This window comes from Scleropages formosus, chromosome 8, assembly GCF_900964775.1.
Source record: "Scleropages formosus chromosome 8, fSclFor1.1, whole genome shotgun sequence".
Taxonomy (NCBI): Eukaryota; Metazoa; Chordata; class Actinopteri; order Osteoglossiformes; family Osteoglossidae; genus Scleropages; species Scleropages formosus.
In genome coordinates this window covers 23,194,686-23,221,454 of record NC_041813.1, presented here as the reverse complement: position 1 = coordinate 23,221,454, position 26,769 = coordinate 23,194,686, and the positions used below count along the sequence as shown (strand labels likewise).

The following is a 26,769-nucleotide window of genomic DNA, read 5'->3' as shown; positions in this document are numbered from 1 at the left end:
TCTCTCCATCTGTTGGTGTAGTGCACTGTATTGTTTCTTCTGCGATGTATGTCACTTTGGAAAAACATGTCAATTAACCAGTTTAAATTCCCAATAATACCCCGGTAAGTTTTGTTTCTTTTTTCCTTTCTGTGTCCTCCCTGAATGTCAAATGCACACCAGCGTAGCTGGTATTAAATTTAATTTTGCCGTGGTAAAGCAGGATGAAAGCTCCCGTTCTTACGGCCAGAACTAAGACCTTCTGCGCCTTCTGCGTTTAGCGGCGACCTCCCCCCCCCCCCCCCCCCACCTCCAACCCGCTGTTCTGAGACGAAGCCGCCTCACTATCCGGGAGCTTTATGGGATATGTATTAAGGGATTAGGAATTCTCACTAGTTACCAAAAAATGCGCTCACAGCACGGCTACCCCCGATTATGACACTTAGATACTCAACAAATGAGGGCGAGGAGAAAGGCAAATGGACGCAAGGGGTCCTTATGAGAAAGGACCACACGTGCAGAAAGATAAATTAATAATCCTCCCCAAAAGGGACAGCTCGTGGGAGGACAGAGGTCTGGCTTCGCGCCACTCCTGGGTCAGCTCAGTCGACCTGCACTCGGGGACCTGAAGGATAATAAAGATAATAGACACCGAGGAGAGCACAGGACTAGCGGAGAGAACACAGGGACCGTAAGAGGTAATCTGTCCCGTGTTTCCCAGCGAGGGAAGGTGCCTCAACGGACAAATTCCTTCAGTCCCGCGGAGACCTACTGACACCGCGGAAGGACGTCTCTTTATTTAGCCCCTCATGTCCTCCTTCAGATGGTGTGTTCACATGAGCCCAAGGTTCAGTTTACATTTATTCATTTAACGGATGCTTTTCTCCAAAGCGATGTGCATCTCAGAGAAAATACAATTTGGGCATTAGGAGAAAGAGACATAGCTGCAGTTGTGTGATTCTGAAGTACAGTTAGTTTCCTTCCTTCACCATATCCGCTGACGTTCGTCACAAAAGGAGCCGCATGAAACTTTACCGGAATATTGCCGATTCCTAATTGCCTTCCTAGTAGTGTTTTTTATTTTCGGTTAAGATCGGACATCACGAAGTGACGCACAGGGCGAAGGGGCTCCGGATGGCCCAACTTGAAAGTGAGCTCCATCGTCTCCGTTAAACCCTCTGCTGGGATTCCGACACGCCTGGCTTCATTTCCTCCAGCACGGCTTCTCTAAAGATCCCTGGGCTGACAATAAATAATAATAATAATAATAATAATAATAAAAAAATGGACCGGACATTTTTCTGGTCGAGTATTTAGCGACACAGGAGATTCAGTTCGGTGCTCCTTCTCATCATCTCATCGATAAAGTGCTTAGTGCAGCTGGTAAAAACACAGTGAAATTTTACACATATGAATTGGATATGTAATAACAGGTCCAGATTGGAAAAATTATTTATAATGGGGGCAGCTGGTAGTGTTGTTGTTGGAGCTGCTGCCTTTGGGTGCAAAGGTCACAGGTTTGAATCCCACCTTCAGCTGCAGTACCCTTGAGCAAGGTACTACCCCTGGGTTACTCTAGTGAAATTAACCAGTCCTAAATGGTAACTAGTAACTATCTTAACATCGTAAGTCGCTTTGGAGAAAAGTTAAATTAATAAATGTCAGTAGTGTCACCACAAGCAGCACCATGGATGGATCATTATAGCAAAGACATCATGTCTTTTAAAAAGCCCGATTAGATGCTGATATGCATGTTTGTTACTAATATGCTCACAAAAAGTGTATTTGTTGGTTTCTGTGCGCCGGGAAACGGCAAATATCATGCAGTTGGAACAGGGCGTGTGTGACGCCCAGTGAAGATGGAGTGATTTGCGGTGTCTCTTCTTTCTAACTAATTCTTTTCTTTTTTTCCACTTGTCCCCCCCGTCCTATTCCACGACGGTGTAATAAATCCATTTCCAGTGCTTTACAGAACATATATTTAAATACAACACCCCAGTTCAGTGAGGCAGTAGCTAATGCTAGGCAGGTGCACACGGAGAAGAGTCAAGAGACTGTCACTATAACGCGAGGCGCGACGTTCTTCCCGCTGCGGTCAGTCAGTGTGGAACAGCGTCTCTTCACACAGGCTTTTTCCCCTGTTCGATACAGCAGGTTAGTGTTCCGTCAAACATAAGTACCGTCATCACACTGTGGAATTATGATAATAACCAGCATCGTGTATAACGCTATATAAGTGCGGACAAAGTACATTTTTACCGAGAAATATTACATACTGAGGTAAGCGTCGTAAATTGCTTTAACTAGTATGGAAACCTATGGGGGGAAAATGGCGCCCGGCGATTTTGTGACGGGAGTGCAGCGCTATAGTGGCGGTGTTATACACGTTACCTGCCAGGGCAGGGAAATTCTTTCCTTTTTCGGTTATCCGGGTTGATATTGTTAAGTGTACCAGAGCTTTTTTTTTTTTTTTTTTTTTATTTAAAGTTTGTTAAGATCATGTGCACACATTTTGTGAGCATATATGATGCGACTCCTCTTGTTTGCTTATCATCTTTTTCACCTCATTTGATAACCGGTTCTGAGAGATGTTGATTAAGACTGAATTTCATGGCTTTCATCCAATGCTGTGGGTAATATGATTTAAAAATGTGCCTGGACTTGACACTGATTATTGAAGAGAAGTCAAAGTGGTCTGTGAAACGGTCTCTGTGCCGCTTTTTTTTCTCCCTGTTTAACGCAGAATTCCAGGTTCACCCGGCATCTGTACAAAAGGGACTCGCACCTGAGGCCGCTGTCTGGGAGAAAGTACCGGAAGGAGAAGCCTTCCCGCGAACCGATTCGATCCCGCGGTACTTACGTTCCTGGGGCCCTGGGGAGCTCCACACGCTGCCGGAGCTTTCCTTACGAGCGAGGACTTTCCTCCGTTACCTCTTGGGTTCAAAGCTGTGAAATTAATCTTAAACACCAGCGTCTGCTTCATCAGAAAAGTGTTTGTTCCTTGTGGAGAATTTGCTCATCTTGGGCCAAGGTGCATTTCTGTACTTGTGGGGCCTCCAGATATTATTACCGAAGTGTATTATAGCGTATTATATATTCCCCTCCGCGCCGTAATTCATCGCTGTCCTCTGGGGAGGCCGAACAGTAGGGCTTAATTATTTTTAGTGTGAAACTTGGGGAGAAAGGGAGGGAGAGGGGATTTATTTCGCGAGTCATCCTATCCCATCCTATGGTTTGTGCTTTTGAGAGGGAACAAAAAATGTCACGGCACTGAGGGCCAAGGAGATCTCTCACAATTTCCCTTCTGGCAAGATGCTTCATTTCCAAGGCCAAATTCCTGGCATGCTCCATCATGACAGACATTGTCTTCCAGTGAAAGGATGTGCCTATATGTTGACCCGAGAGCCGGAGCCTCCGCCATGTGCCTGTCTGCACTCGCTCTCGCTGCTCCATAGGGGCAGGAATTGGAGCTGAGCTTCTTCTAGAAGCTAGTATAGTGGGCAGAAAAGAGGGGGGAAAAAAAAAAGAACTTGTTCCTGTCCCCCATCAGACCACCCTCGGTTTACATGCCTTGAGCTCTTGGGGAGGCAGGTGTGGGCAGAGCAACAGCAGGAGCACTCTAGGGAGGTGAGGACTCTGAATAAGTCCTTAGTTGCCAATTTATGTCAACAGCTAATGGATTTCTGAAGTAATAACCACAGCAGGCAGGAGATACACATAGGAGAATACAGAGATTTCACGTTAATTTATTTTGCTAACATTTTCCCCCAGAGCGATTTATAACGTTAAGCTACCTACAGTTATCTAGGTATTTATACAGCTGGGTAACTTACTGGGGCAATTTAGGGTAAGTACCTTGATCAAGGGTGCTACAGCAGGAGGTGGCATTCAAACCTTTGACCTTCAAATGCAAATCCAGTGTGATGAGTGGCTTGCAGGGGATCATTTGTTCATCATTTTGCTGCAGGGAGGGTGATGCGCATTGTGAGTCCAGAAGTTGAGGCTTTTCGATACATTTTCTGAATCTGGGTGCTCATTTACATTTATTCTTTTAGTTATTCGCAGCCCATAAAATACAGTTTAGTTACTTTTTGAATATTTTGTTGTACATTTCATTCTGAACTGGTTGCCTGAACACATCCAATACTCAACGTTAATTATTCAAAGGGAGTCTCTTTGGACGAAAGTTTTGGTGACATTCACCTGGTTACACGCAAGTTTGAGTTTATCTTAAACTCTTTTTCTGCAGAGCTTGAAATGCAAGTTTAATCACAAAACACAGTTATCCTTGTATGTTCACGTCAAAAGTACTCCCGTTCTCTATTCCAAGCTTCGTTTTCTTACCGCTGAATACAGTACAATGAACACACAGTCCTCATCTCTCACACACTGTCCACCTTATTTGAACATACACAGTTCTGGAGGTGCAAACAATGAAAGGAGCATCAGAACTGCAGCATGAACGTATGTATAAAGGGCCACAGGTGAGCTGGTGTTATTTTTGTTTTTGTTGGAAAAACAGAAGCTAACAATAGAAAAAAGGCCAAAGGAAGAGCTCATGTGAGAGGGTGTGGCTAAGGAACAGGGATATGAAGGACAATACACACATACATATTTTCTGAACCGCTTGTCCCATGCGGGGTCCCGGAGCCTACCCGGCAACACAGGGCGTAAGGCCAGAGGGGGAGGGGACACACCCAGGGTGGGACGCCAGTCCGCCACAAGGCACCCCAAACGGGACTCGAACCCCAGACCTACTGGAGAGTAGGACCCGGTCCAACCCACTGCGCCACCATGCCCCCCGCTGTGTATCAGTACACAAACTCTTATACAAAACATAAGATTAATAAGACAAAATTCAGTTGCATTCTGGTTTATATAAGAGCACTGATGTTGTATTATGCTATGTACTTGCTACTTCATTTCATAATGCAAAAGATGTCATCAGATTTTGTCTCACAGCGGGTTGTTGTTTGCAGGTGAACCCATTGGTTGTGGTACCAAAGTGATTCTTCACCTCAAGGAGGATCAATCAGAATATATTGAGGAAAAGCGCATCAAAGAAATTGTGAAGAAACACTCACAGTTCATTGGCTACCCAATAACACTCTTTGTAAGATCAAAGAAATTTGGTGTGGAAACACGTGATGAGAACAAGATATTGATGATATCTTAATAGTTCTCCTCTCTTTCTGTCTAGGTGGAGAAACAGCGTGAGAAGGAGGTAGATATGGATGAGGATGACACTTCGGAAGAAGTAAAAGACACACAAGAGCCCGACAAAGACAAGCCCCAAATTGAGGATGTGGGGTCTGACGAGGATGAAGACTCTAAACAGGCGAAAAGCAAGAGAAAGAAGAAGATCAAGGAAAAGTACAATAACGTATACATATTTCTTTTGCACATAACAATTAACATTGTAATTGTGAGTAGTGTATCTTGCAATGTAAGTCACGTTGGTGAATAAGGTGTGTGAGCTAATAACACTACATAGAGTTCATTGGAAGTCGCTTTGGAGAAAAGCGTCTGCTAAGTAAATAAATGTAAATGTAAACATCTTTCTGAGGTACGTCCTACGATAATCTTGTGGATGGGGCGGCAGTGAGAGACGCTGGATTTAGTGTGCAACAAGATTTGAGCATTTTCTCAGCTGTCTGTAATCTGGAAGTTCAGAGAAGAAAATACACAGCAGTTGTTTGTATAGCTTTCTGTTGGTTGCTGTGACATGTTTAGTTTTGCCACTGTACCAATACAAATGAGACTGGAAAATATATAACAGTAATCATATTTGGTGAAAATGGACCAGGGCAAAATAACATACTGTTTTTGCAGAACTGAGTGACACATGGGTGATGATGGTAGGACATGTACAGTATATTTTTTTCAAGAGCATGAAACAAACTGTAATCATGGTGCTTTTCAGAAGGTTCTTTTTACTGCAAGAAATACAGCATAATTTTTCAGGGAATTGATTGGGTTTGCATTTTTACCATCGACCGCATCCTTCAGCGTAGCCATGTGCGCATGATACAGGTACCTTTCAAACTGACCTCAGACGGGGTCGTTAACAACCCAAGATTTTCAGATGTCTTCCTTGAACCCTTCTGCTCATTCGTCATCCCACAGAGGAATATTTTTTTCAACGAGTGATCAAGGTTTACAACAGAAATCCGTGTGACCAGGAAAACCTTCTCCAGGCTATGGTCCTTAACCCTGTGTAATGGCTTATTTTGTTTGAGAACCTTTATTTGTTTTTACTCTATTTCCTTTTGATTTAAAAAAAAATATATATATTTATTGTTTTTTTTTTTTTTCCTGAGTACCTTTCCTTGTCAACAATTCTTTTAAGTAACAGCTACATGGAAAATGCAACATACAGTATTAATTTTTAAAAAAAAATCTCAAGTTCTACAGTTAGTGTCTCCGGTACAGTTACGATAATAGTGCTTTCAGTTGTTTGCTTTGAGGAGTAGTGAGTATTTGTCTGTGTATTTGATGGCTTTGTGTGTGATCTGAAGGCAAAGTTTCATTCTGAGAGAAGATACGAGGGTTTGGAGCCATTTGTTTATTTTTGCTGGAGATGTCTGAGGTTCTGGTGAAGGCAGTGTGAGCTTTAGATTTTGCGTTTAGTTTTGTCAAAAATGATTGCAGGAAATGTGCTGAGCAGCTGTGAGAAACTATTTGACTGTTTTCACAGCAATACCCATTGGCAATGTACCCCTGAGCTACAAGGAGTAAAAGCTGCATCCAAATAGCGCAAACCTTTGGATGTCTCTCTTGGTCCTTGTTCAGAGAGCCATAGGGGTTCTTTATGCAGTACTCAAAAGTAAATACAACTGCACATAAAAATAATAATAGATGGAGATGCAGGAATAAAATAGAAGCCCCACCTGTAAATGTACTTGACACTCAGTTTAGCCAGTGCGTGTTGCCGTTGTTGCAAATTGAAGACTGTCTTCACCACAACACTTAGACTGCCACTTGTGAAAAATGCCATTTAGTTTCCAGAAGAGCTGTTTCTGTGGCAAGAACATTTAATAAAGCAGGTAAACCATTTTTAAACATTAATAAATCTGGTTAGCTCTCAAACTTGAGACTTTGACAGCCCAGTGACTAAAATTCTGTTGCCTGAGCGCTATGATGTAGTTGAATACATTTATTTGCATGAAATGTCACTGGGCAAAGTTTCTAACGTTATTTCTACATTCAGTTTGTGTTGCTTTATTATGTAAAATAGATATTAAAATCACCTGTAAAAGGCAAGTTTCTTGATTATTTTCAAGACGTCTTAAATCCAGGTAATTTAGGACATGCGGCTTTAGAAACTGTCAGAGTACCGTACTTGCTTCATTACATATGGTAATTAGATAGAGTTTAGTCTCTTGCATTATATTAACTGTAAGGCTCTACATATGTAACCCTGTAGGGGAATAAAGGAAATTTTCTAATCTGGGCTCAATTGTGTCGTATTATATTATGGAGGCTGTGTGAAGGGCAGATGAGTAGAAACGTCCTCGTACGTACTTTACTGAGGGGCCTGCAGGTGAGCACTCGGCACAGGTGTCTAAGGTGTATCTGTTATTACTACTGTGTGCATCAAATAGATTGTTGGTGAAATTGTCTTTCCATGAAGTACAGCATGTTTGACATTATCAGCTCTGCCTTTGTGGAATTTTCATGGTAACCCAGTCAGAAGCAAAATGAGATTTAATGAGAAAGCATAAAACATTATTACTCCTTTGCTTTTCTCAATATCTATTTTGTCAAAGCTAATCCTATGCAAAAAAAAAGACAAAGTACGGTTTGGGTTAAGTGTAAAATATAACCAGCGCAGGGTGCGGTTTATGACTGTAGATACTGGCTGAAACAATAAGACTTCCCTGCTGTGTGCCTGAATTAAACTTAGCAATAATAATGCCGTTTCCGATAATAATACAGTCATGCCTATGGAGAGGTTTTAAAGAGACGCGATGACAGGGTTCGGCCACAAGGGGGAAGTGTTGCTTCTTAGTGTCCCGCTCCCTGCGCTCAGGCGGTTCTTTAGTTCTGGACTCTCGTTTTAGGGGCCATAAACGGGTGATTCTACTTTTTATTCTTTTTAAACCCTCATGAATCACCGTGTTCGGTTTTCTTTGTCTTGTTAGTCAGTTGTCTTTTGAAGCTGTAGAATAACAGGTTAAAATTGAGTTTGGTCCCAAAAAAGATGTCAGTATAAAAAAATGAGAGTGATTTTCTCTGGAAAGGTCCTTTGTAAACCAAAGGGAGACACAAGTTGTATGTAACACATTGAAAGTTTAGAAGAAAAGAAATGCACAGGAAATGGTAAGAGTTTTTACCTCTGAGCCCAAAGTTATATGTGAGAAAATATTTGGAAAATTGCTTTTCAAGGGGAGAATTTGGATGAAGAGCATAAGATGACTTGTACCGGTTGAACAACTGTACCATCAATGTTGAAGTCAGCAGAGCACAGGGACAGTGTCTGGTTTTCTCAAAAAGCAATAAAGAGATGAGCATGTAAAGCGTCTATATTTTATCAAAACATTTTCATACACTGAGAACTTTGGACAATAGAAGATCGGTCCGTCCATCCGTCTGTCTATCCATCTGTCCAGCTCTTGCCATATGCAGAAGGTGGCTGGTATCTTGTAAGAGCTTGTGACAAACTTTGTGTTGCTAACTCTCAGAAGAAAGTGCCAAGAAAGAAGCGCACTGTAAAATCAGAAGCGTGAAGAGAATGTGTAAACACAAGATGGGGGAGTGTTTTGAACAACATGACTTGATTTAATGATTTAAATTGAGCGCAAATTGCTTCTGCAATTAGACAATAGTATTTTTCGATGATGGAGGGGGGAGGGTTTACTAAACAGCAAAGGCTCTCTCAGATTCCTAAGATTGCAGGTAATCCCCGATCATGACTTTCTGCAGTAGGGATTACCACTTAAGGATTTGAAGGAACAGGAGCTATTGTGAGATACTAGGCAAACTTATTCTTCCAAAAGATGAGAAGGGAAGACGGGGAGAGACAAACGCCTCTCCTGTGCTGTTGTCGACTTTGTTGACTCAGATGTGGCCGGTAAACAGGGCAGGGGCGCCTCGTCGGGCCTCTATTCTCATGGACCGTGGATTAGGCAAATGCAGGTCCGCACGGGGCGGGGAGCACAGAATGTCCTGACAGGACCTGATGGATTAGACGCCCGTGAGGGGATTGTCAGCTGGCCGTGCCGGGGCGCGGACATGGCCAGGGGCCGTCCGATCCGTGGATCAGCGACGTGTCGACAGGGGATAATCCTGTTTGTCATGTCCCTCTGAAAAAGCAGCGCTGGAAGGCCCAGGGATCTTGCTCAGATTTCAGGATGAGCTGCCAGCTTTAGAGGAAATTTGTACTTCTTAAACCTAAGCTACCAGCAAAATGTCTGTATTGCGGTGGGCATCGCGTTTCCGGGCAGCTTATGTTCGCTAAACTTTTCTGTGAACTTTATTTAATTGCTTACCGCATTTATTTAGCATTTTTAAGGTGAACTTTAAAAAAAAAAAAAAAAAAAAAATTAAATCAAGTTTAAGGCGGATATCATAAATAGCAGTTGTATTTCAAATGTCTTGCTGCTTCTCTTAATCTGCCTTTTAAAATTTATATTTTACATTTATCGATTTTTGCAGAGGCTTTTCTCCAAAGTGATGTACAGTGATTATTAACTAGTTTTCATCCAGTATCTTTATCCAAAGTGACTTAGAGACACTGCAGTAAACTCTCTACAGTCATTCACACTCGTACAGCAGGAGGATGTGCCTCACGCACACACAGAGAGAACACGGGCAAGTCAGCATCGCCAGTTCACCTGAAGCGGGTCTTTGGACTTCGGGAGGACACACATGAGAATGCACGCTCCCCATAGACTGAGTGGCGCTCGAACCCATCTCTGGTTGCACCCTTTAGGTACAGTGACGCACCTGTTCTACTCACTGCAGTTGTGTTTTCTTGTGAAGCGGTTACATTGTACACCATTGTTTTTGTTTCCTCATTCAGTTGTTGTTCTCTTCTAATTTTATTTCGTTTAATACGCTCCTTAATTCGGAAACCTTTCAGTAGCAGTACAGCTGTCACCTTAGCAGTGCTGTAGGGTCGAACCCGTGATCAGCAGTGTTGAGGGAAGCTGCGGAAACTCGAAGAGCCGGAGGAATGAGCCATCACTCCCTGTGCTGCTCTTTACCAGAGCATCACCTACTGCATCCTACCCAGGTGACACTTGTCAGCCCAGCCCTCAGCCTCCATCCTGCGGAGTCTCCGCTAGCGCTTGATCCCCCATGTAATGAAGGTGTCTGTCACACCGCAGCGCCCGCTTGGCTGGTACAGCGGGGCAACGGCAACTTCACGCGTCTCTCTCTGTCTCTCGCTCTCTCTTTCTGCCCGGAGTTGCAGAATCGTCAGCTGGCTGTTTAGTGCGGAATTAGCATTCGCTTATTTATTCTTTGAGCCGATGCCTCTCCGTGATTTATGCTCATTTACCCAGTTATACATCAGGGTAGCTTGCTGTATCAGTTTGGGGTAAGTATCTTGATGAAGGTGGGATTGAAACTCATTATCGTGCTGAATTTGGATACAGCATAGGGGCTTGGGAGAGGACCGGCGCTTTGAGGGCTTGCCTGCAAGTCTTCAGCTGTGGCCGTTTTACGCACTTCATGCGCCCCGAGTGCGAGCGCGTGCCAATAAATGATCCGTTACCTGTGTGCGGCAGGAGGGCGGTAGGGGGGCGCGTGGCCTTTTGGGATCGCTCCTTTGCCTTTAAGTCACAAACACTGATTTTTTTCCACAGACTTCAGGTCTAACAGGAGGCGGTTAAGAAGAAGTGTCCCTTTCACCCGGTCGACTGTTGACTGGTGGGACAGTTTGCATCATTACTGCGCCACACTTGTGGGAAAGGAAAGGATTCTGCTCTGACACTAACTAGTCATGCCTTCTTAGACCTGGATGCATTTTACATAATAGCCTGAGGCTGGAAGTTTCTGTCTGCTGCAGAAATCTTTATGCAGCTGTTGCACCACTCTGCTCGTTTACAAAACAAAAATAAGAGCAAATTATGAACAGCCCTGTTTTCATGTTTATGATGAAGATTGTGTTATGAAAAAAACAAAATAAGTTGTGCGTTTAAAGTGGCACACAAGCAATGGATCAGATTGATTTTGGGACATTGTCTGTTCCTTATCGGTCCCTTTCCTTAGTAAATATTTCCTACGTCTGGGATACGCCCGTTAGACTTTTTCCTTTCAAAGTAATTATCAGTTAATGTATTATATTGAAGAAATGTGAGACCCCAGGGGACCAGAAAACTGCTCGCTCAACTTTGGAGCACTCTACTGCTCTTGTCTCCTATACTGCTGTGGTAAATACTGAGTGACTTGTATTCAGAGCCTGCCTGAATGAACCTGGGGTGTTAGTCCCCTTTTTCTCTAATTATTTGTCTTAAAATCTGGCAGCATGGTGGCACAGTGAGTAGCACTGCTGTCTCAGAGCACCTGGGTGGCGCGAGAGGACGTGGGTTCGATCCCCACTCAGTCTGTGTGGAGTTTGCTTGTTCTCCCCATGTCTGTGTGGGCTTTCTCCGGGTGCTCCGGTTTCCTCCCACAGTCCAAAGACATGCTGCTCAGGTTCACACAGAGAGAGTGTGTTCCACTGATGTATGGATGAGTGACCCGTTGTAAGCAATGTATCTAGCAGTGTAAGTCACTGCGGTGAATAAGGTGTGTGGGCTGGTAGTTGTAGTTCGTTGGAAGTCGCTTTGGAGAAAAGTGCCTGATGAAATAAATAAATGTAATGTATAACTATATTTTCTATTTTTCTCTGATGTTATCGTGTGACAAAGCAGTCAGGGTGGCGTTTGCAAGTTCTTTCTGTGGTCATGTGGGTTTCCTCCAGTTGCCCTGGTTTCCTCCCACAGTCCAGTGACATGTGCTTAAGGTGAACTGGTGACTCTAAGTTGCCTGTAGTTTGTGTGTATTACACTTCTCTGCTGTGTAGATGGTTTACTGCAGTGTTTCTTACACTCTAAGTCACCTTAGGTAAAAGTGTCCACTAAATACTTAATTATTGATTGTTGCTTGGGAGGAAGCATCTGCCGAATGAATAAAAATAAATCAAATTGCACAGTCACTCGTAATGATATTGCTGTTCATCATATATCACCATAACCGAAAGACCCTCCTGTATTCTTTCCTCGGAATGCGTTAACATTTTTCACCGATATTAAAACATTCATTAAAATGTGACACAGAATAACAGTAATGAACAACACTGGAGTTTGTGTGATGATTTGGAAGATTTTTTTTTTTTTTCTCCCTCTTTACCATTACCTGATAAAGCACAATATACAGTAACACCTCATGCGATGCATGCCAAGTTCAGCGCACGTCAGCCGCATACAGCTGTGCAGACGCTCATAACAAGTATTTCGTTATTCAGAAATATATTAACTGTATTAATATCGCATTACTGATCGTAAAAGTTATTAACAATATAATAGTTATTATAGTTATCAGTTAATCTCTACTCACTGGCCCTTTTACAGATACAGTTCCCCACCTCCGCGTTATGAGTTACCCTGTGGCTCTTTCTATAAAGCGTGCCGACCATGTGAACATTTTCTCTTTGGCTGAACGTTAGAATGTGAGGGCTGTGGTGTCCGAGACTTTGAAAGCGACACGTTTGTTCGTTCCACGAACAGCGGTTGTCGGGGACGGTCACCGTCCTGGGAATTCCAAGCACAGAGGAGATCAGAAAGGTCTGTGCGGGCTAACAAGTGGGCCGGAAGTGAGGAATGAGCAGTTAAGTATGAGACCAGGGTGCGGCAAGAAGTACGTAGTATGTTACGCTTCTCCTAGCTCAAAATACGGAGATGTGGCTCCGGTGATCACACGTTCACCAAAACTGGATGACTGAGGAGCTGGAAAAAACGTTGCCTGATCTCACGATTCCTGGCGTCTGCTGCACGTGAAGACTGCTGCACGGTCAACGTTTGTTGGAAACGGCATGATCGTATCAATCCATCCTACTCGTCACAAAGCGCGTATCATCCCAGCCGTTCCATCAGCATGTCGACGACGCTATTTTATTCTCAACCCTGTCCCAGGGTACTATATGTGATTTGATATTATGGACCAAGGTGACATTGGGACTTTTCAGCATTTTTTTGAGTCCGGTTTGCCAAAGATCTCGAAGAACTCGGTCTATTCTGGAGGGAAAAGTGCTTCTTACGCAGTACTCAGTGTCACCCTTGTGGCTCCTGAGCATATCTACTGAACATGCCACTCCCACCAAAGTACTGTTGGTCAAGGTATTTTCTGCCAGAGTTGCTCCAGCACTGAAAGTCATGCTAAGTAAGACAAATAATCTTCTGAGCTTTGGATTAAATAGATGACCTTTCTCATCATTTGTTAAAACAGGGAGAACCTTTGGCTTTATGTAGTGTCCCTGAAATAGAAGGTAGATAGTATGTAAGTAAACAATAAATAATAAAATTAAAAATTACTTTTTAATTTGTTGTTTTAATTTAAAAAGTGAATAAACTCACTTTATGTGAAGGTGGGTTCAAAACGACCTCGTTCGGCACATTGAGGGTTAACGTGGGGCAAGTTTTCGGGAAATTAATTTCGGATCGAACGTGGCCATCCTCGGACTTAATGAGCGAGAACAAGAAGGAAAGATGCATCCTGCGATGGTAATGAAGAGGATTTCTCTGGAAACGAGTGCAAGTGCGTGCCGTCGCACCTGTTGCGTTTCGGGCAACCGGGGAGCCGCAGCCCCGCGCTCACTCTGCTCTGCCCCCCTTAAGCTGCCTTCGCTCCCTTGGCCCTAAATACACATCTGCGAGTTGTTTTATCTTCTAATAAAGCTTCCGATTCAAACAGAGTATTAACTTAAGCTCTCCACTAAAACCAGTCATCCTGGAATTTAATTGCACCGTGTCTTACGCAGATGGAATGTAATAAAGTACTGTGTATTATGCAGTTAAAAAGCAGTTTCCCTCGATATGTAAATTAATATAACATACATACGTAGGAAATTCTCAATGTATAATGTATGCAAACATATTTCAAGAAATTTTTGCTGGTCCCATGAAATGACAAAACCTACAACTGAAGTTTTGTTCAATTTATGTATGTATTTATTTATTTTGTTCAACATATATAGAATATCAAACACGTTACATATAAATGTACTCTACATTGATGTATATGTCTGTATTATGGGGAACTCTGTTTTAGTTTTCAGTTTTCTCATTTTCTGTGGTCAGCAAGGATTTCTTTGAACTGCAGTTAAGTTTGTAAATTTTATAGCGGGAACTTAGGGGCCAGCCAGTGATTTGTAGGTAGCCAGGGGGCCGTGACTTCTAGCAGCCGCAACAGTTGGTCTCCCGAGGAGAGGTTAAGCAGCGAGATCAAGACCCCCCTGGGCACCGCTGGCTCTGTGCCGCGGCGTCATCCATCGCGGGGCCTAATCGAGTTATCATATCTACAAATCTCCCATCGGGGGCCCGCGCTGACACGCTCCGAAAAGGAGGGAACGAGATGACAAATTTCTAGCAGCAGGACGTGGGAGCCTAGCTGCCTAGTGGCATGAAAAGTACCTGCAACCCCTAGTGAACCTCCCGACTCGGTCCTGCCGAGCGAGCGCTCGCGCCGGGCACCATGCTGCCTTTTGGGTCGGCCTGGGGGGAGAGCCAGAGGGAGTGCGTGCGGTGGGGGCCTTGCGAAATTATTCTGGGGATGACAACTGGCGGGAGGCACAATGCCGCTTCTCGGCGCCTCCTCCGCGTTCGACAAAAGGATCCGATGGGCCGCCGCTTCTATGGCGCGTCTCGCGAACCATCGGGCGAGACGACGAAGTGGACGGGACCGGACTTTTTAAGGGAAACGAGGCCGTCCTAACCCCTTTCAGCTGGATCTGATGTCCGTATAGAAGAGATCTCGCAAAGAATAAACCACAGCAACTGCTTGTGATATTACTAGCATAGCATTTTGCATTTTTAAATAACATCTTTTACGCCACAAGACGTGTTTTGTCTTGTGTTTTACGCCAGATGCAGATTTGTGTTTCTTAGCTTTTCATTTGTAACTGCAGTGGTTATTGTAACTATGGGTTGTCAGTAATTCTGCATATCATTGTATCCAGCGAGCTAAATAAATGAACAAATAAATACAATAGTAATAACGAGGAATTATGCCCTTAGTGACGCATATAGGGTTGAACTTCCGGGAGAGTAATTGCCATAAATTCACTTCAGTTATACAGCAAAACGTTGACCACTCGGGATGGCAATATGAAGGAGCAGTTGTTAAAAAGATACCGTTGGGTGCTGTGAATATCCGAGCTTTTTACCGTCTTTGGAAAACCCAAGTATGTGTGCCGTTTTATTTATGTATTCGCCGTGCGGAAAAACTTGCAAGAAGGAAAAACCTAAAACCGATAAGGGTGGAAAAAGGGGTTCACCTGCAAGATCGCGGCTTATGGAAAACGGCGAGGAGACGCAACGAAGGACAAATTGTGCGCTGTTATTGCGCACTCAGGCCGAAGTGACACGCTGACCTCTGAAATTACCCGACTATTAATCATTTTCCTCCGTGCTGTAAACGTCATTTGTTAAACGTCCAGCTTGCGTCCAGCCCGGGCGCTGACCCCTGGCCTGTCCGCAAGCTGGCCGTCCGGTTCGGGGGACGCGGTTGGCCCCGTAGCCCCGAGTAGACGGGCTACCTGCTGCTTCGGACAATGCGATTGGACACAGCTCTCAGAATGATGGAAGAGGGCAGATTATCCACGCTGACCACTCAGTGAAATCACACCTTGGAAAAATAGCTCTTTTGCTCTATGGACTTTTAAGGGTGTTTTTCCTAAGGCGGTTTCCCACTCCGCGCAATTGCTTTGAACTCTTTCTTGAGAAATATCTAATGAAGACCGTTTAAGAATTTACACTGGAAAATTTTTGCTTAGTAATCCCCGTTTCTCTTTCGGACACGTAGGAATTGTGGATTTGGGGGTCTGCGTTTATATCATTGCTCAGCAATAATTCTAGTAACGTGTAGCTTACAGTATGCTTAGCAGGCGATGAAGTCGCATATTGTTGAACTTCTCGCAATGTAGTTGCATAAAATCACTCTGGACAAATAAAACCTCATATATGTTCTAAAGTGAATTAAACAGACCTCCTCTGTCCACCTGTACGTACATCTGGGGTTTGTGCTGGTCTTATGCTGTGCTCGGAGGACTCTAGCGGGCCATAGGGTGCGTTCCGGTTTCCGCGGTGCAAAGTGTGCTCTCGGCCCGGTCAGCAGCGATTTCACCCACGGTGAGTCTTTCTTACCTCCAGCAGCTTATTGCGGAGATTTTCACTTATTCACTTAGTAAAAGTATGAATATTTGCTCTGAACTGCTGAGAACTTTCTGCTGGAGGAAGCGACCTTACTTCCGAAAAGGACGATTTCAGCGCTGACCTTTTCGTAATTTCTGCTTGGCGAGCGTTGTGGCGCTACTGTAATTTGGAACATCTTCACACGTTTCTGTGTGCGTGTGCGTGTGTGTGTGTGTGTGGCCGCGCTCTACTCCGCTCTGCATAAATGTGTGCGGACTGATCCAGCTGGTCCCTCCGAAATATGTGCTTCTTAAGACGTGAAAAGGGGAATTTTTTAAAGCAAGTTCAATGTGCTATCATCATTCATCTGCGGAAAGGGTTAGTCTGGGGTCCTGACATATCCCCTTGGCTTCTATGAGACATACAATGACCTGTGTATTCCCAGCCATGGACTGTGTCCGGAGATCGGGCTCAAGGGAGGGGCTTGAAAGTTGGAGCCGCCACGGGCGGCGGCGTAGGAGCGCTGGAGGCGGCATCTGCCGCTCTTGTTCTCAAAGGGGGAGTTTCATGGAGGAATCTGGCACGCAGCCCTTCTAGAGGAGGTGAAGACAGTGATGGATGGACGAGGCCATCGGCGTCCTCCGTGACAAAATCTCCACACCTTATCTTTAACCCTCAGTGGCCAATCAATTTGCTCTGGACCATAACTCATCGCCGTGGCCGTGCCCAGCTCTCATGCCTTCCTTATGATCGAGATCAACATGTTGCTCTGTCAAAACTACGTGCTCCTCCATAGCTTTCCGTGAGCGGGAAAGACGAGGATTTTTTTCTTTTTGAGATCCTCGGCTACAGCACGTCCCCGTGCACCTGATAGATGAATCCCAGAATGAAATATTTTGTGAAATTATGGCGCTTTCGACGTTTATTCACATCTCACGTAAACGGCAATCTATATGAACGAACCTTCCGGTTGTATGCTGGCCAAATCTGACCTACTTCTATGCATCATTGAAATGGCTTCCTTCTTCCATCTCATTACCGAAAGGCTTCACGAGGTCCTCCACACCAGACACGTGAACACATAGTTAATGTTCACTACTTTCATTCAGTTCTTTGCCTTTAATGCGCATTATGTGCATCTGTGGTGTGTGATGTGGTCACAGGAACTGAGCAAGTGACACTCTATACTTTTATTCACTGACTCTATGATTTTCTCCAAAGTGACTTATGGTGTTTATCCACTTATGGCTATTTTTTACCGGAGCAATTTGGGGCGAACACCTTGTTCAAAGGCGCTCGAACGGGAGTTGGGATTTGAACTCGTCACCTCGTTGTGCAAAGGCAACGTAACTGACATAGTATGCTGCAAGTTATTTTCTGGTTGTAATTACAATATATTTCTTGGGGGGGGGGGGCGTCAGGGTCACGCTTGCGACCCGAAGCCGCGGTCGATGTCAGTCTGCTGTCCTGCTTGGAAGCAAGGCGGCGAACGCGCCGTTGTGGAATGGCGGGGTTAGAAAGCCCGAGGCGAAACGTGTCACTGGGGTGGCGCTCGGCGTTCCTCTGGGCTACGCGACAAGAATGCTGCAGCGATCGGAGTCCTGCAGCTACACAGATGGCCCTGGAACAGTCGGTCCAGATCCCGTTGCTGCCATATTAAGCGCGGATTCAGTTAATATAACGAAAGAGTCATATTTAGGGGGGCGCGGCGGTGCGGCGGGTTTGCCCGTGTCCCGCTCTCCGGCGGGTCTGGGGTTCGAGCCCTGCTTGGAATACATCGAGACGGACTCGGACTCGCGTCCCATCCTGGGTGTCCCCTCCCCAGCCTCGTGGCCCTGTGTTCCCGGGTTAGGCTCTGGCTCACCATGACCCCGCTCGGGACAGGCAGTTTCGGATGCTGTGTGTGTGTGTGTGTGTGTGTGTGTGTGTGTGTGTGTGTGTGTGTGTGTGTGTAATATTTACGTACAAAATAATAATAATAAGAAGAAGAATAGGTTTTATTTATGGTCAAGTTTTTTGTGTTGTAACCGTGTTCTTTCTTCGCTACGGTAACGTACCAGGGAGCCTACATACCGAGCGCTTTGCGTCCACTGCTCCGTCTGATACTGTACCTCACTTCGTACAGCTCGGTGTCTCCAGGAACCCAGAGAAGTCACTCATTATCTCTGTTCACATTATTAAAGTAAAATTAATTCTGTGCACAATTAGGAGTTCGTCTCACCCACTTAGGCTCCATCTCCCGACACGAGTTTTGATCTTATTGTGGCGGGAAGGGCTCCCGTGAGGCGAAGGGAAGAGCCGCAAGCAGCGGCGCCGGTGATGCCGGTGGAGGCCGGAGCGGTTCGCCGGGGGGGGGCCGTTCCTGCCTCCTTTGTCTTCGCCTATCAGGGATTCTTCCCGACTCGTCTTCGGGCAAAGCGAGCGCTCCCCATTGTCTCCCGTACGCATTAGCGCAGCTGTGCTCTTTATTGGCGCAATTCACCGGACGCCTCCGCTCGCCTGCTTCCGCCGCCCTGGCTTTCCACGTTCAAGTTCTCGCATCCGAAAACGAGCGCGTTCTTTCCTTTACCCGTGGCGCTGCGAATGCCGGCTTCTTCTGCTTAAAAAAAAAATGTAATGACGTGTCCTCCGGAGTATCTGCTCGCCGGAAAGGTTTTACTGAATTTTCAAAACGTTACGTGAGGTCGGCGGTATTCGGCGTAAGTGTACGGGACAGTTCGTAGCGTATCGGTTACCGTTACTGCCTTTGGAGCCAAAGATCCCGGGTTCCATGATCTCCAGCTGTTGTACCCTTGAGCGAGGTACTTACCTCAGCTGCTCCAGTAAAAATGACTCAGCTGTATAAATGGGTGAATAATTGCAAGTCGCGTCGGAGGAAAGCATCGGCTCAATGGCCGAATGTAAGCGGGAGCAAACGGCTCTTTCCGAACGAACGGTGCGAGTCGTTTCTGTCGTGCGGATCATCTGCGGTTGCGGGTTCCGTGAATTTCTCATATATCGAGACTCCCTTCTTAAACATGCATTTAAGACTGTACTTTTTCCGCAGTGCCCGTTCTCGAATAACTGTCCCGGACTGATAGTACGCTCTGAGGTTTCAGGAGGGAAAAAACGACGTTGAATTATATTCACATAAATTGTGCTCTTATTCCAGTAAGTCGGAATGCGGCGGGCAAACCTTTCAGCTATAGGTAAGAGCGGAACAGAAACCCCAGCTCGGCTTCTTTCTGTGACCTTTCGGCTATCGATCGCTTTGGCGGAGGCCTCCGCGGGAATCTCTGCGGTATCCAACCGTCTGCCTTCCCAGGAAACGCGGGGTGAGGCCACAAAATATCAAATACTGCGAAACAATCGCCCTAAAGGGCTTGTAAATGAGTTTATGGGTCTGGAAGATGAAACGGTGCAAAATAAAACGACAGGACCCCCTCAATAACCCCACACGGTTGTAAATATGTATTAACCAGATAACGGGCCTTGTTCAGGACCATTTAGGGCACACAAAGCCACAAAGGGGAGAGATGCACGGGCAGAGGCGGGGGTTCTACTTAGCTAATGAGTCGCTCATACGCACGTAAAGGAGCGGCCCTTCGCGGGGGCGCCCCGCTGCTTCGGCCTCGTAGACCGTAAAGGGGTGTCCGTGAGAGAGGCTCCTAGCCGCTTATTCTGGGCGCCCATTGTAGTCGTTCTCCTTCCCCCCGGGACAGTAACGTCTCACTTTTAGCCAGAGTTGGGGAAACTCATTAAAGGGGAGACTTTTCAATCAGGTCGAAAAGCGAAAGCCCCTTTGTTAAGTGTGCCTTAATTGGGGGGAGGGGGTTCGGTTTCAGAGGGAGGTAGTAAAAAGAAAATGGTTAAGGACCAGCTGAGCGGGCATCATGCTAACGAACGCTCAGATGCTTTGGGTTGCTTGTTATTCTCGTGTAACTGCCGCACAACCACGTTTATACAGTAAGTGCCCTCGCTGACGTTTCCGCACGTTAAAAAGTCGTTATGAAAATGTTTTCGGTAGTGGTGGTAGTTGTGCTACAAATAATTTTCTTGCACTTTTTCTTGTTATGCGTTATCTTCTTTATTACGTTCTTATAAGATTAATGTACTTTTTGCTAATGTTCTCAGAGTTCCTCGTTTCATCGTTTGTTGCTTTGAAACATCCTAAAGCACGGAGGTTCTCGGTTCTGGCTCCGTTGCGGTGGGACGACCTCCCCCTCTCGCTCAGAACCGCTGAAAACTCACCTTTTCGGACTCATTTTGCCCAACATCTCCCCAGCTCATGTATGGTGTAAATGTTCATGCGCCGTAACTTTATGATCATCCCCAGACAAGCCTTTACACAGCTGCTACTCCTTATGTAAATGTTTGTGTACCTTTTAAAACAAAAAAAATTGTAGGAACGTAATCAGGATTAGTCTATTATGAGTTTTGTGCACAAACTTGAGCGATGAACATCGGTGCATCAAGTGTAAAGTGACAAACTAAGTTTACTTAAGAATCACATGTCCGCAAGTATGTCTCTGTCTCCTGACGTAATGTACAAATTGTATTTTCTCCGAGATGTATGTCGCTTTGCAGGAAAACGTCTGCTAAATGAATAAATGTAAATGTACTTTAGACAAGCAGTAGTTAGGATTAGGGCCTGGTTTTTGAGATATTCACCTGTGCTGTCTCTTAGAGGACGGGGGATAGCCTGGTTTCTCTGTCCATCTCAGTCTCGATATAATCGATATAATACAAAGACACCGGTTAAGATGTTGAAATCTGGAAATGTCTCTCAAGAGAAGTTGGTTCCTACAAAGAGGAATGTCTGTGAGAAGTTGGTTCCTACAAAGCATCTGTGCCGAGTCTGACACCACCATGACCGAGCGTTTATCTCTAATACACTGGTGAAAGTGTTTTTTTTTTTTTTACTGTGGTATGAAGTGATCCCCTGACTGGCTGCATGCTGCTAAGAAAGAAGTGGCTGGCGTGACATTCGCATTTAAAATTGTGCAAGTAATGTGCTCAAGGAGTTCTGAGAGTTCCTCGTTTCATCGTTTATTACTTTGAAACATCCTTGCGGATAATGGATTTGATTTGTTTTTGCCAGGTACGTATAGGTTATTTTTTATGCCTCATGTAGCTGTGTCGCTCGTCAAGTTTATTGTGTCATTTTGTGTCTCATCTCTGGAGAAATTATCATATGACTTCTTACTGTCTCTCTTAATAATTAGAAAATGTAAAATCTTTACTGCTGTATTATTTGTAATTTAATCTATTATACACGCACGTTGTCTCAAGCCGCTCATCCCAAGCAGGGTCGCGGCGAGCCGGAGCCTAGCCTGGCAACACAGGGCGTAAGGCCGGAGGGGGAGGGGACACACCCAGGACGGGACGCCAGTCCGTCGCAAGGCGCCATTCGGGACTCGAACCCCAGACCCACCGGAGAGCAGGCACAGCCCAGGTCCGCTGTGCCACCACACCCCCAACTAATCTATTATAACTTAAAATATATAAAAATACATTTTAAAGTAAGAAAAAATTAAGTTAATAATAAATTTAATTATAGTATTATTTAATTCATTTTTTCTCTGTATCATCATTTCACTGCAGTAATGTCTGTCAAGTACATTACGATGTATGACCCATGTGGTACCTGCCACAGCGCCCAGTAGCGGTGCAAAAGACCCCATTCCCGGTTATTCTCGGGGGTCCTCGTGTCGCCACTCCATCGGCGCTCGCCGTCTCGCACCCGTGACCCGTGTCGAAATGAGTGCGGTCACCGCCTTAGCGTCTACCCAACACATCGTGATGTGGGTCCGGCCACGGGAGCGCTGCCATCGATGGAGCAACTCTTCCGGAGGGTAACTCGGGTGACCGAGGAGTGCCAACCCCTCCGCAGATCCCCGGCAGCACCCAGTCACAGTCGGTGCTGCGCAAAGCCTAGAGATCCAAGCGGATTCTTGGGGCTCACCGTGCGCTGGGCGCTTTTACCGACGAAGCCATTCGAAAGACTGAGCACCGAGCAGAGCGGGTAAAGAGCCAAAGACAAAAGTGCAATTCGACACCCTTATGTCTCCATTTTCCCGACATTGTGGTCCAAGATGACAGGTGGATCATCGGTTTTTTGGGGATCCAGCATTTCGAGCATTCTTACGTGGTGTTAACTGGATAAAGAAGACACTTTTTGATGAGATGAGCCCAAGTGATCGGCTTGGTGCACCGATGACGTGAAGATTACGACATGTTTGAATCCTCCCGGCAGAAGGGGATGTGTGCGTGGCTTTCCCTTCTTAATTGGTTCTTTCTGAAAGCAGTGAACAGTCAAACACTGTATAAGATATTAAAGGTCGTTTATGGTTTTGCAGCAACGTGAATTGAAAAACGAAGGAAAGAAACTAGTAAAAACGCACAAAATTTTTCTTCTTAAAAAAAATTTAATAAACCCTATTTTCTAATAAAAAAGGCAAAGAAAGAATTACGTGGGTACAGAGATGCACTCGAGTCTCACGTTGTTTTCCCTAACAAGCAATTTAATGTCACGGTATTTTCGGCGGCCCCCGTGTTTCCGACCGAAGCCTTTCGGCTCGGTGGACTTTGTGGCATTGCTCTGTTGTGGGTCCATAAATACATCGTGCACTGTTAGGCGTTCCTCAATTCCTTACGAAGTGGGTGTGGCTGCAAATGCAGATGAGTCCAGAGCCCATGTTTATCACTCGCCTGCAGCTGGCTGTAGCTCGATGCCTCCTATTCAGGTGCATACAGTGCATACACACTGCCAGCATGACCCTCCTCCCACACACTCTTTAGGGTTGTGTTTGTCTTTGGTTGGCCTCAGGGGGGTTGGGGGTGAGGGGCGCATTCTGACAGCGGATGATTGATCTGTCGTCTTTTGTTTTTCAGGTCCTGCGTGCTTTTCTAGTTGAGCTGGACACAAAAGAATCCTATGGTTTTAACTTACTGCTTTAACTTCTCCTTAGGGAATTGTATTAAAGACCAGCGGTGGCATTTCATATAATCTATTATTTAGATAATTATTACATAGATAATTTAATTTATCTGTTTTATTTCGGGGGGTGTGGTGGCACAGCAGGTTTGGCCTGTACCTGCTCTCTTGTGGGTCTGGGGTTCGAGTCCCGCTTGGGGTGCCTTGCGATGGACTGGCGTCCCGTCCTGGGTGTCCTAGCTCAGAATGTTACTTCCCTCCATGTGCATTGCTGGGCTTGGCACCTATATCCATTAGGGTGGACAAGATTTGCAGGTCTTCATTCTTTCCAAAAAGGTCTAGCAGTGTAACAGCTTTTAAGATTTATAGAATATGTCAGGAAAAAACTCTTTTCTTTCTCTCTCTCTGAGAGTCCTTGCTGTTAATAATTCCTGCAGTCAGGCACCCTGCCTAAGGGTCAAGGGCACTGACTAGGTTCATTCCATGGGCAACTTTACCTGTAGGGGCAGGTGGCCTGTCGCACCTTAAAACTGACACCAGCACAGTAAACTATCTGGATTTGCCTTTCTTGTTTGGGGAGTCTGGGATTTATACACACGCATCATCTGAAACCCCTTGTTCCGTGCAGGGTCACGGGGAGCCGGAGCCTAACCCGGCAACACAGGGCGTAAGGCTGGAGGAGAAGGGGACACACCCAGGACGGAATGCCAGTCTGTCGCAAGGCACCCCAAGTGGGGCTCGAACCCCAGACCCACCGGAGAGAAGAACCCGGTCCAACCCGCTGCACCACCACGCCTCTTTGTCTGGGATTTCCAGTTATATTTTATTTTCAAGTGATGAACGTGAAATGTGAGGAAGTGCATATAAGAATAGAAACAATCCTTTTTAATATAATGTGAACAAGGCGGCACTGCGGCGCCACTGTTCGGGCATAGTTTTGAATCCAGCTTTGACTGCGTGGAGTTTACATGTTGTCCCAGTTTTCTTGATGATTTCTTGCAGGTTCTCCAGTGTCCTCTCATAGCCCGATGACATGCGGTTCGGGTGAATTGGACGAATCGCTGGCATTGTGTACAACTACCCTACGGTGGACTGGCATCCGACCCCAGCGTACCCTGCAATGCCTTGCACCCAGTGATCGTCATATGGGCTCTGAACTACTGCGAACCTGCCTGGGACAAGCTGTTAATGAAAGCGGGTGAGAAGAGCGTGATGTGTTTAATTTCCCCCTTACGTCTTTCTTTTCCTTCACATGTATTTGCTTATGGTTGCGTGTGGTTGCGTGAATGTGTGGGTACGTCTGCACTTATTTGCACGTGTGTCGGCTTTGCTGTTCTAGGAGGTCAGCGTGTAGCCTTATCTGCCTTGGGCGAACCTGCTTCTCCGCCATCAGCCACCCCTTGTTTATGGTTATTATCAGGTGCTGGGAGTTCTTGATAGCATATGAAAGTCAAAGGCACACCCAAGTTCCTGCCCCTGTAGCCCTTTGTCTCTCTCACACTGATAGGGATCTGGAGAGTGCCATAAAACACAGTTATACATCACTGCAGTAAAGGGACCCCTCTGGTCTCCTTCAGCACAGGGCTGATAAGGAGCACCATCCCAGCTCTCCTCCCATCCTTGCCCTCCAGCCACCCTGGTAACAGAAATTCAGATATGCCCCATGATCACCACCATTATCCTCTCAAGATAAAAAGTGAGAAAATAAGTGCCCTTTGTCTTAAGAGAGTTCAATGACAGAAACTCTTTGGCTTTGCTAAGATGTATTCAAAAATGGGACATTTTATACTCCCCAGGGTTATGAGCACGAGGAGTGCTCTGTTACTGAATGTCTTTAACTTATACTTAATTATGACAGAACTGAAATAATTGCTGCTGGTCACATTAATTTCTCTGTAGATGTTGGTAGTGATTGTTTTTTATTGGACCAAGTTAGTCAGAAGAGAGATGCACCTGAGACTCAGCATCTTGACTGAATAATTGATATGGAAAACCAAGATATTTATATATCTGTGTGTGTGTGTATGTGTGTATATGTTGCCAACACAGGTACATACACAAATGCAAAGTAAATTTTCATTGTCGATGGCCGCAGGTCCTGGTTTGTAGACCTCGGTGCTGTTTTTGACACTGTTTAATTGTGACGTTTTATTATCCGTTCTTGAACTTGTCTTTACAGTTTGAAATGTTAAACCCCTACCTGCTCCGTCTATCCGCTTCTGCTTCTGGTTGCCTTTTTTAATTTAATTTCTGAAGTTGGCGACGTAAGGTTTGGCATTCCTCAAGGCTCAATACTCGGCTCTATGCTCTTTAATGTGTGCATAACCACTACGCCACCTGCTGCCCTCATCTGCGAAACTGTTCACACACAGGTATCTGTAGGTTTACGAAAATGCATGATTATGTCGAGCACTATCAATTCATCAGTGCCACGGAAATGAAAAACATATGCAGTGTACCTTCTTGTTCAGAGCACCAGAGGTGAAATTTTTCTGCCATGAGAAATTTCTAAGAGCATCTGTAAGGCAGTTATGGGGATGCAAGTGGGAATGCCAGCATTAGTCCACAGTTGGGGACACAAGCCATCAGAAACACCAGCAGGACCCAAAATTTATAGGGGGCGGGAAGGGGGGTGACATCCTTGACATTCCCATCAATGCTCATGCCAACGAGGAGCAGACAAAAGCGGCGAGGCATTTTATTTATTTATTTGTCTGTCCATTGTGTGGGGGATTGCCCCACACTGGGCCGTGGCCAGTCCACCGAGGCGGCCAGCGTCATCGCGCTTGGCCTCAGCGCAGGGCTCCTTCCCCCGCCCGCCGGTGCCCTTTGTTCGCCAGTCACAATGCTAAAAGGAGAAATCGGTTCGACGTGCTAATGAAAGCAAATGGGGGGACGGGGGGACGGGGGTGGCCGGCAGATCAAGGCCCGTGAGTTTCAATGCATAGCAGGAGAGGTGAATGGGAACGGCACTGGTTATCCCCTCTACGACAGACACAGTTAGGAGTGTGGGAAATGGGAGCAGGAGGGCTGGCATGCTAACAAGAGGACTTGTACAGGGCCTGATCAGCCAGGGAGGAAGAGTCACCAGCCAAGTCTAGGGTCCCGTGACAGTGGCTTATATTGCGCTTTCAATGGGAGTCAATGGAAATGAAGCTTGGCCTTTTCTTGCTTCCTTTCCGGATGATTCTTACTCGCAGGGAGAGCAGCCGTGGTTAGTTAGCTGCCTCCAGCCAGCTGCTATAAGGGCAGTCAGCCGCTCCGCTCCCCCCTCCCGCTGCCTTTGACACACTCGGGGGAGGGTAACGTTGCTCGGAGCTCCGTGCGGCACTTGGCAAGGCAGGGGAAGGGAGGGATGAAAAGATGGAGATCATCCCTAAACGGGGAACTGGAAAAGCCGGGGGGGCTGGCCGTCCGTGTACCGTCATGACCTCAGCCCCTTGCCCCCATCCGCCAGCCCTGGTGAGAAGAACTCGGAGAACTCACGCTTTCAGATGCTCCAGCGATAGGCCCCAGCATGTCTGGCTGCCCCAGAGC

At 45.8% G+C, this 26,769-nt stretch overlaps 2 protein-coding genes across 6 annotated transcripts in view; both read left to right on the top strand.

Moving 5' to 3' along the window:
- The first annotated feature begins 1,113 nt into the window (after positions 1 to 1,113).
- Positions 1,114 to 26,741, top strand: LOC108937203 (heat shock protein HSP 90-alpha 1-like). The gene is made up of 6 exons (XM_029254145.1): positions 1,114 to 1,129; positions 2,024 to 2,133; positions 2,723 to 2,831; positions 4,959 to 5,092; positions 5,180 to 5,352; positions 26,690 to 26,741. The coding sequence occupies exons 1-6, from the start codon at positions 1,114 to 1,116 to the stop codon at positions 26,739 to 26,741; spliced, it is 594 nt and encodes a 197-aa protein (XP_029109978.1).
- Positions 24,101 to 26,769, top strand: part of her6 (hairy-related 6) — a 29,129-nt gene continuing 26,460 nt past the window's right edge. For 4 of the 5 annotated variants that reach the window (XM_029254441.1, XM_029254443.1, XM_029254444.1 and 1 more), the window contains exon 1: positions 24,101 to 24,430. The gene's annotated coding sequence lies outside the window, so the exon portion shown is untranslated. The remainder of the gene's footprint in view (positions 24,431 to 26,769) is intronic. The other variant, XM_029254445.1, reaches the window with a different exon arrangement.

Excerpts from the sequence above, each read along its gene's own strand:
- LOC108937203 (XM_029254145.1), top strand. Across the intron at positions 2,134-2,722 it reads TCCCCTGTTCGATACAGCAG|AATTCCAGGTTCACCCGGCA; the intron begins GTTAGTGTTCCG and ends TGTTTAACGCAG. Across the intron at positions 5,093-5,179 it reads GCTACCCAATAACACTCTTT|GTGGAGAAACAGCGTGAGAA; the intron begins GTAAGATCAAAG and ends CTTTCTGTCTAG.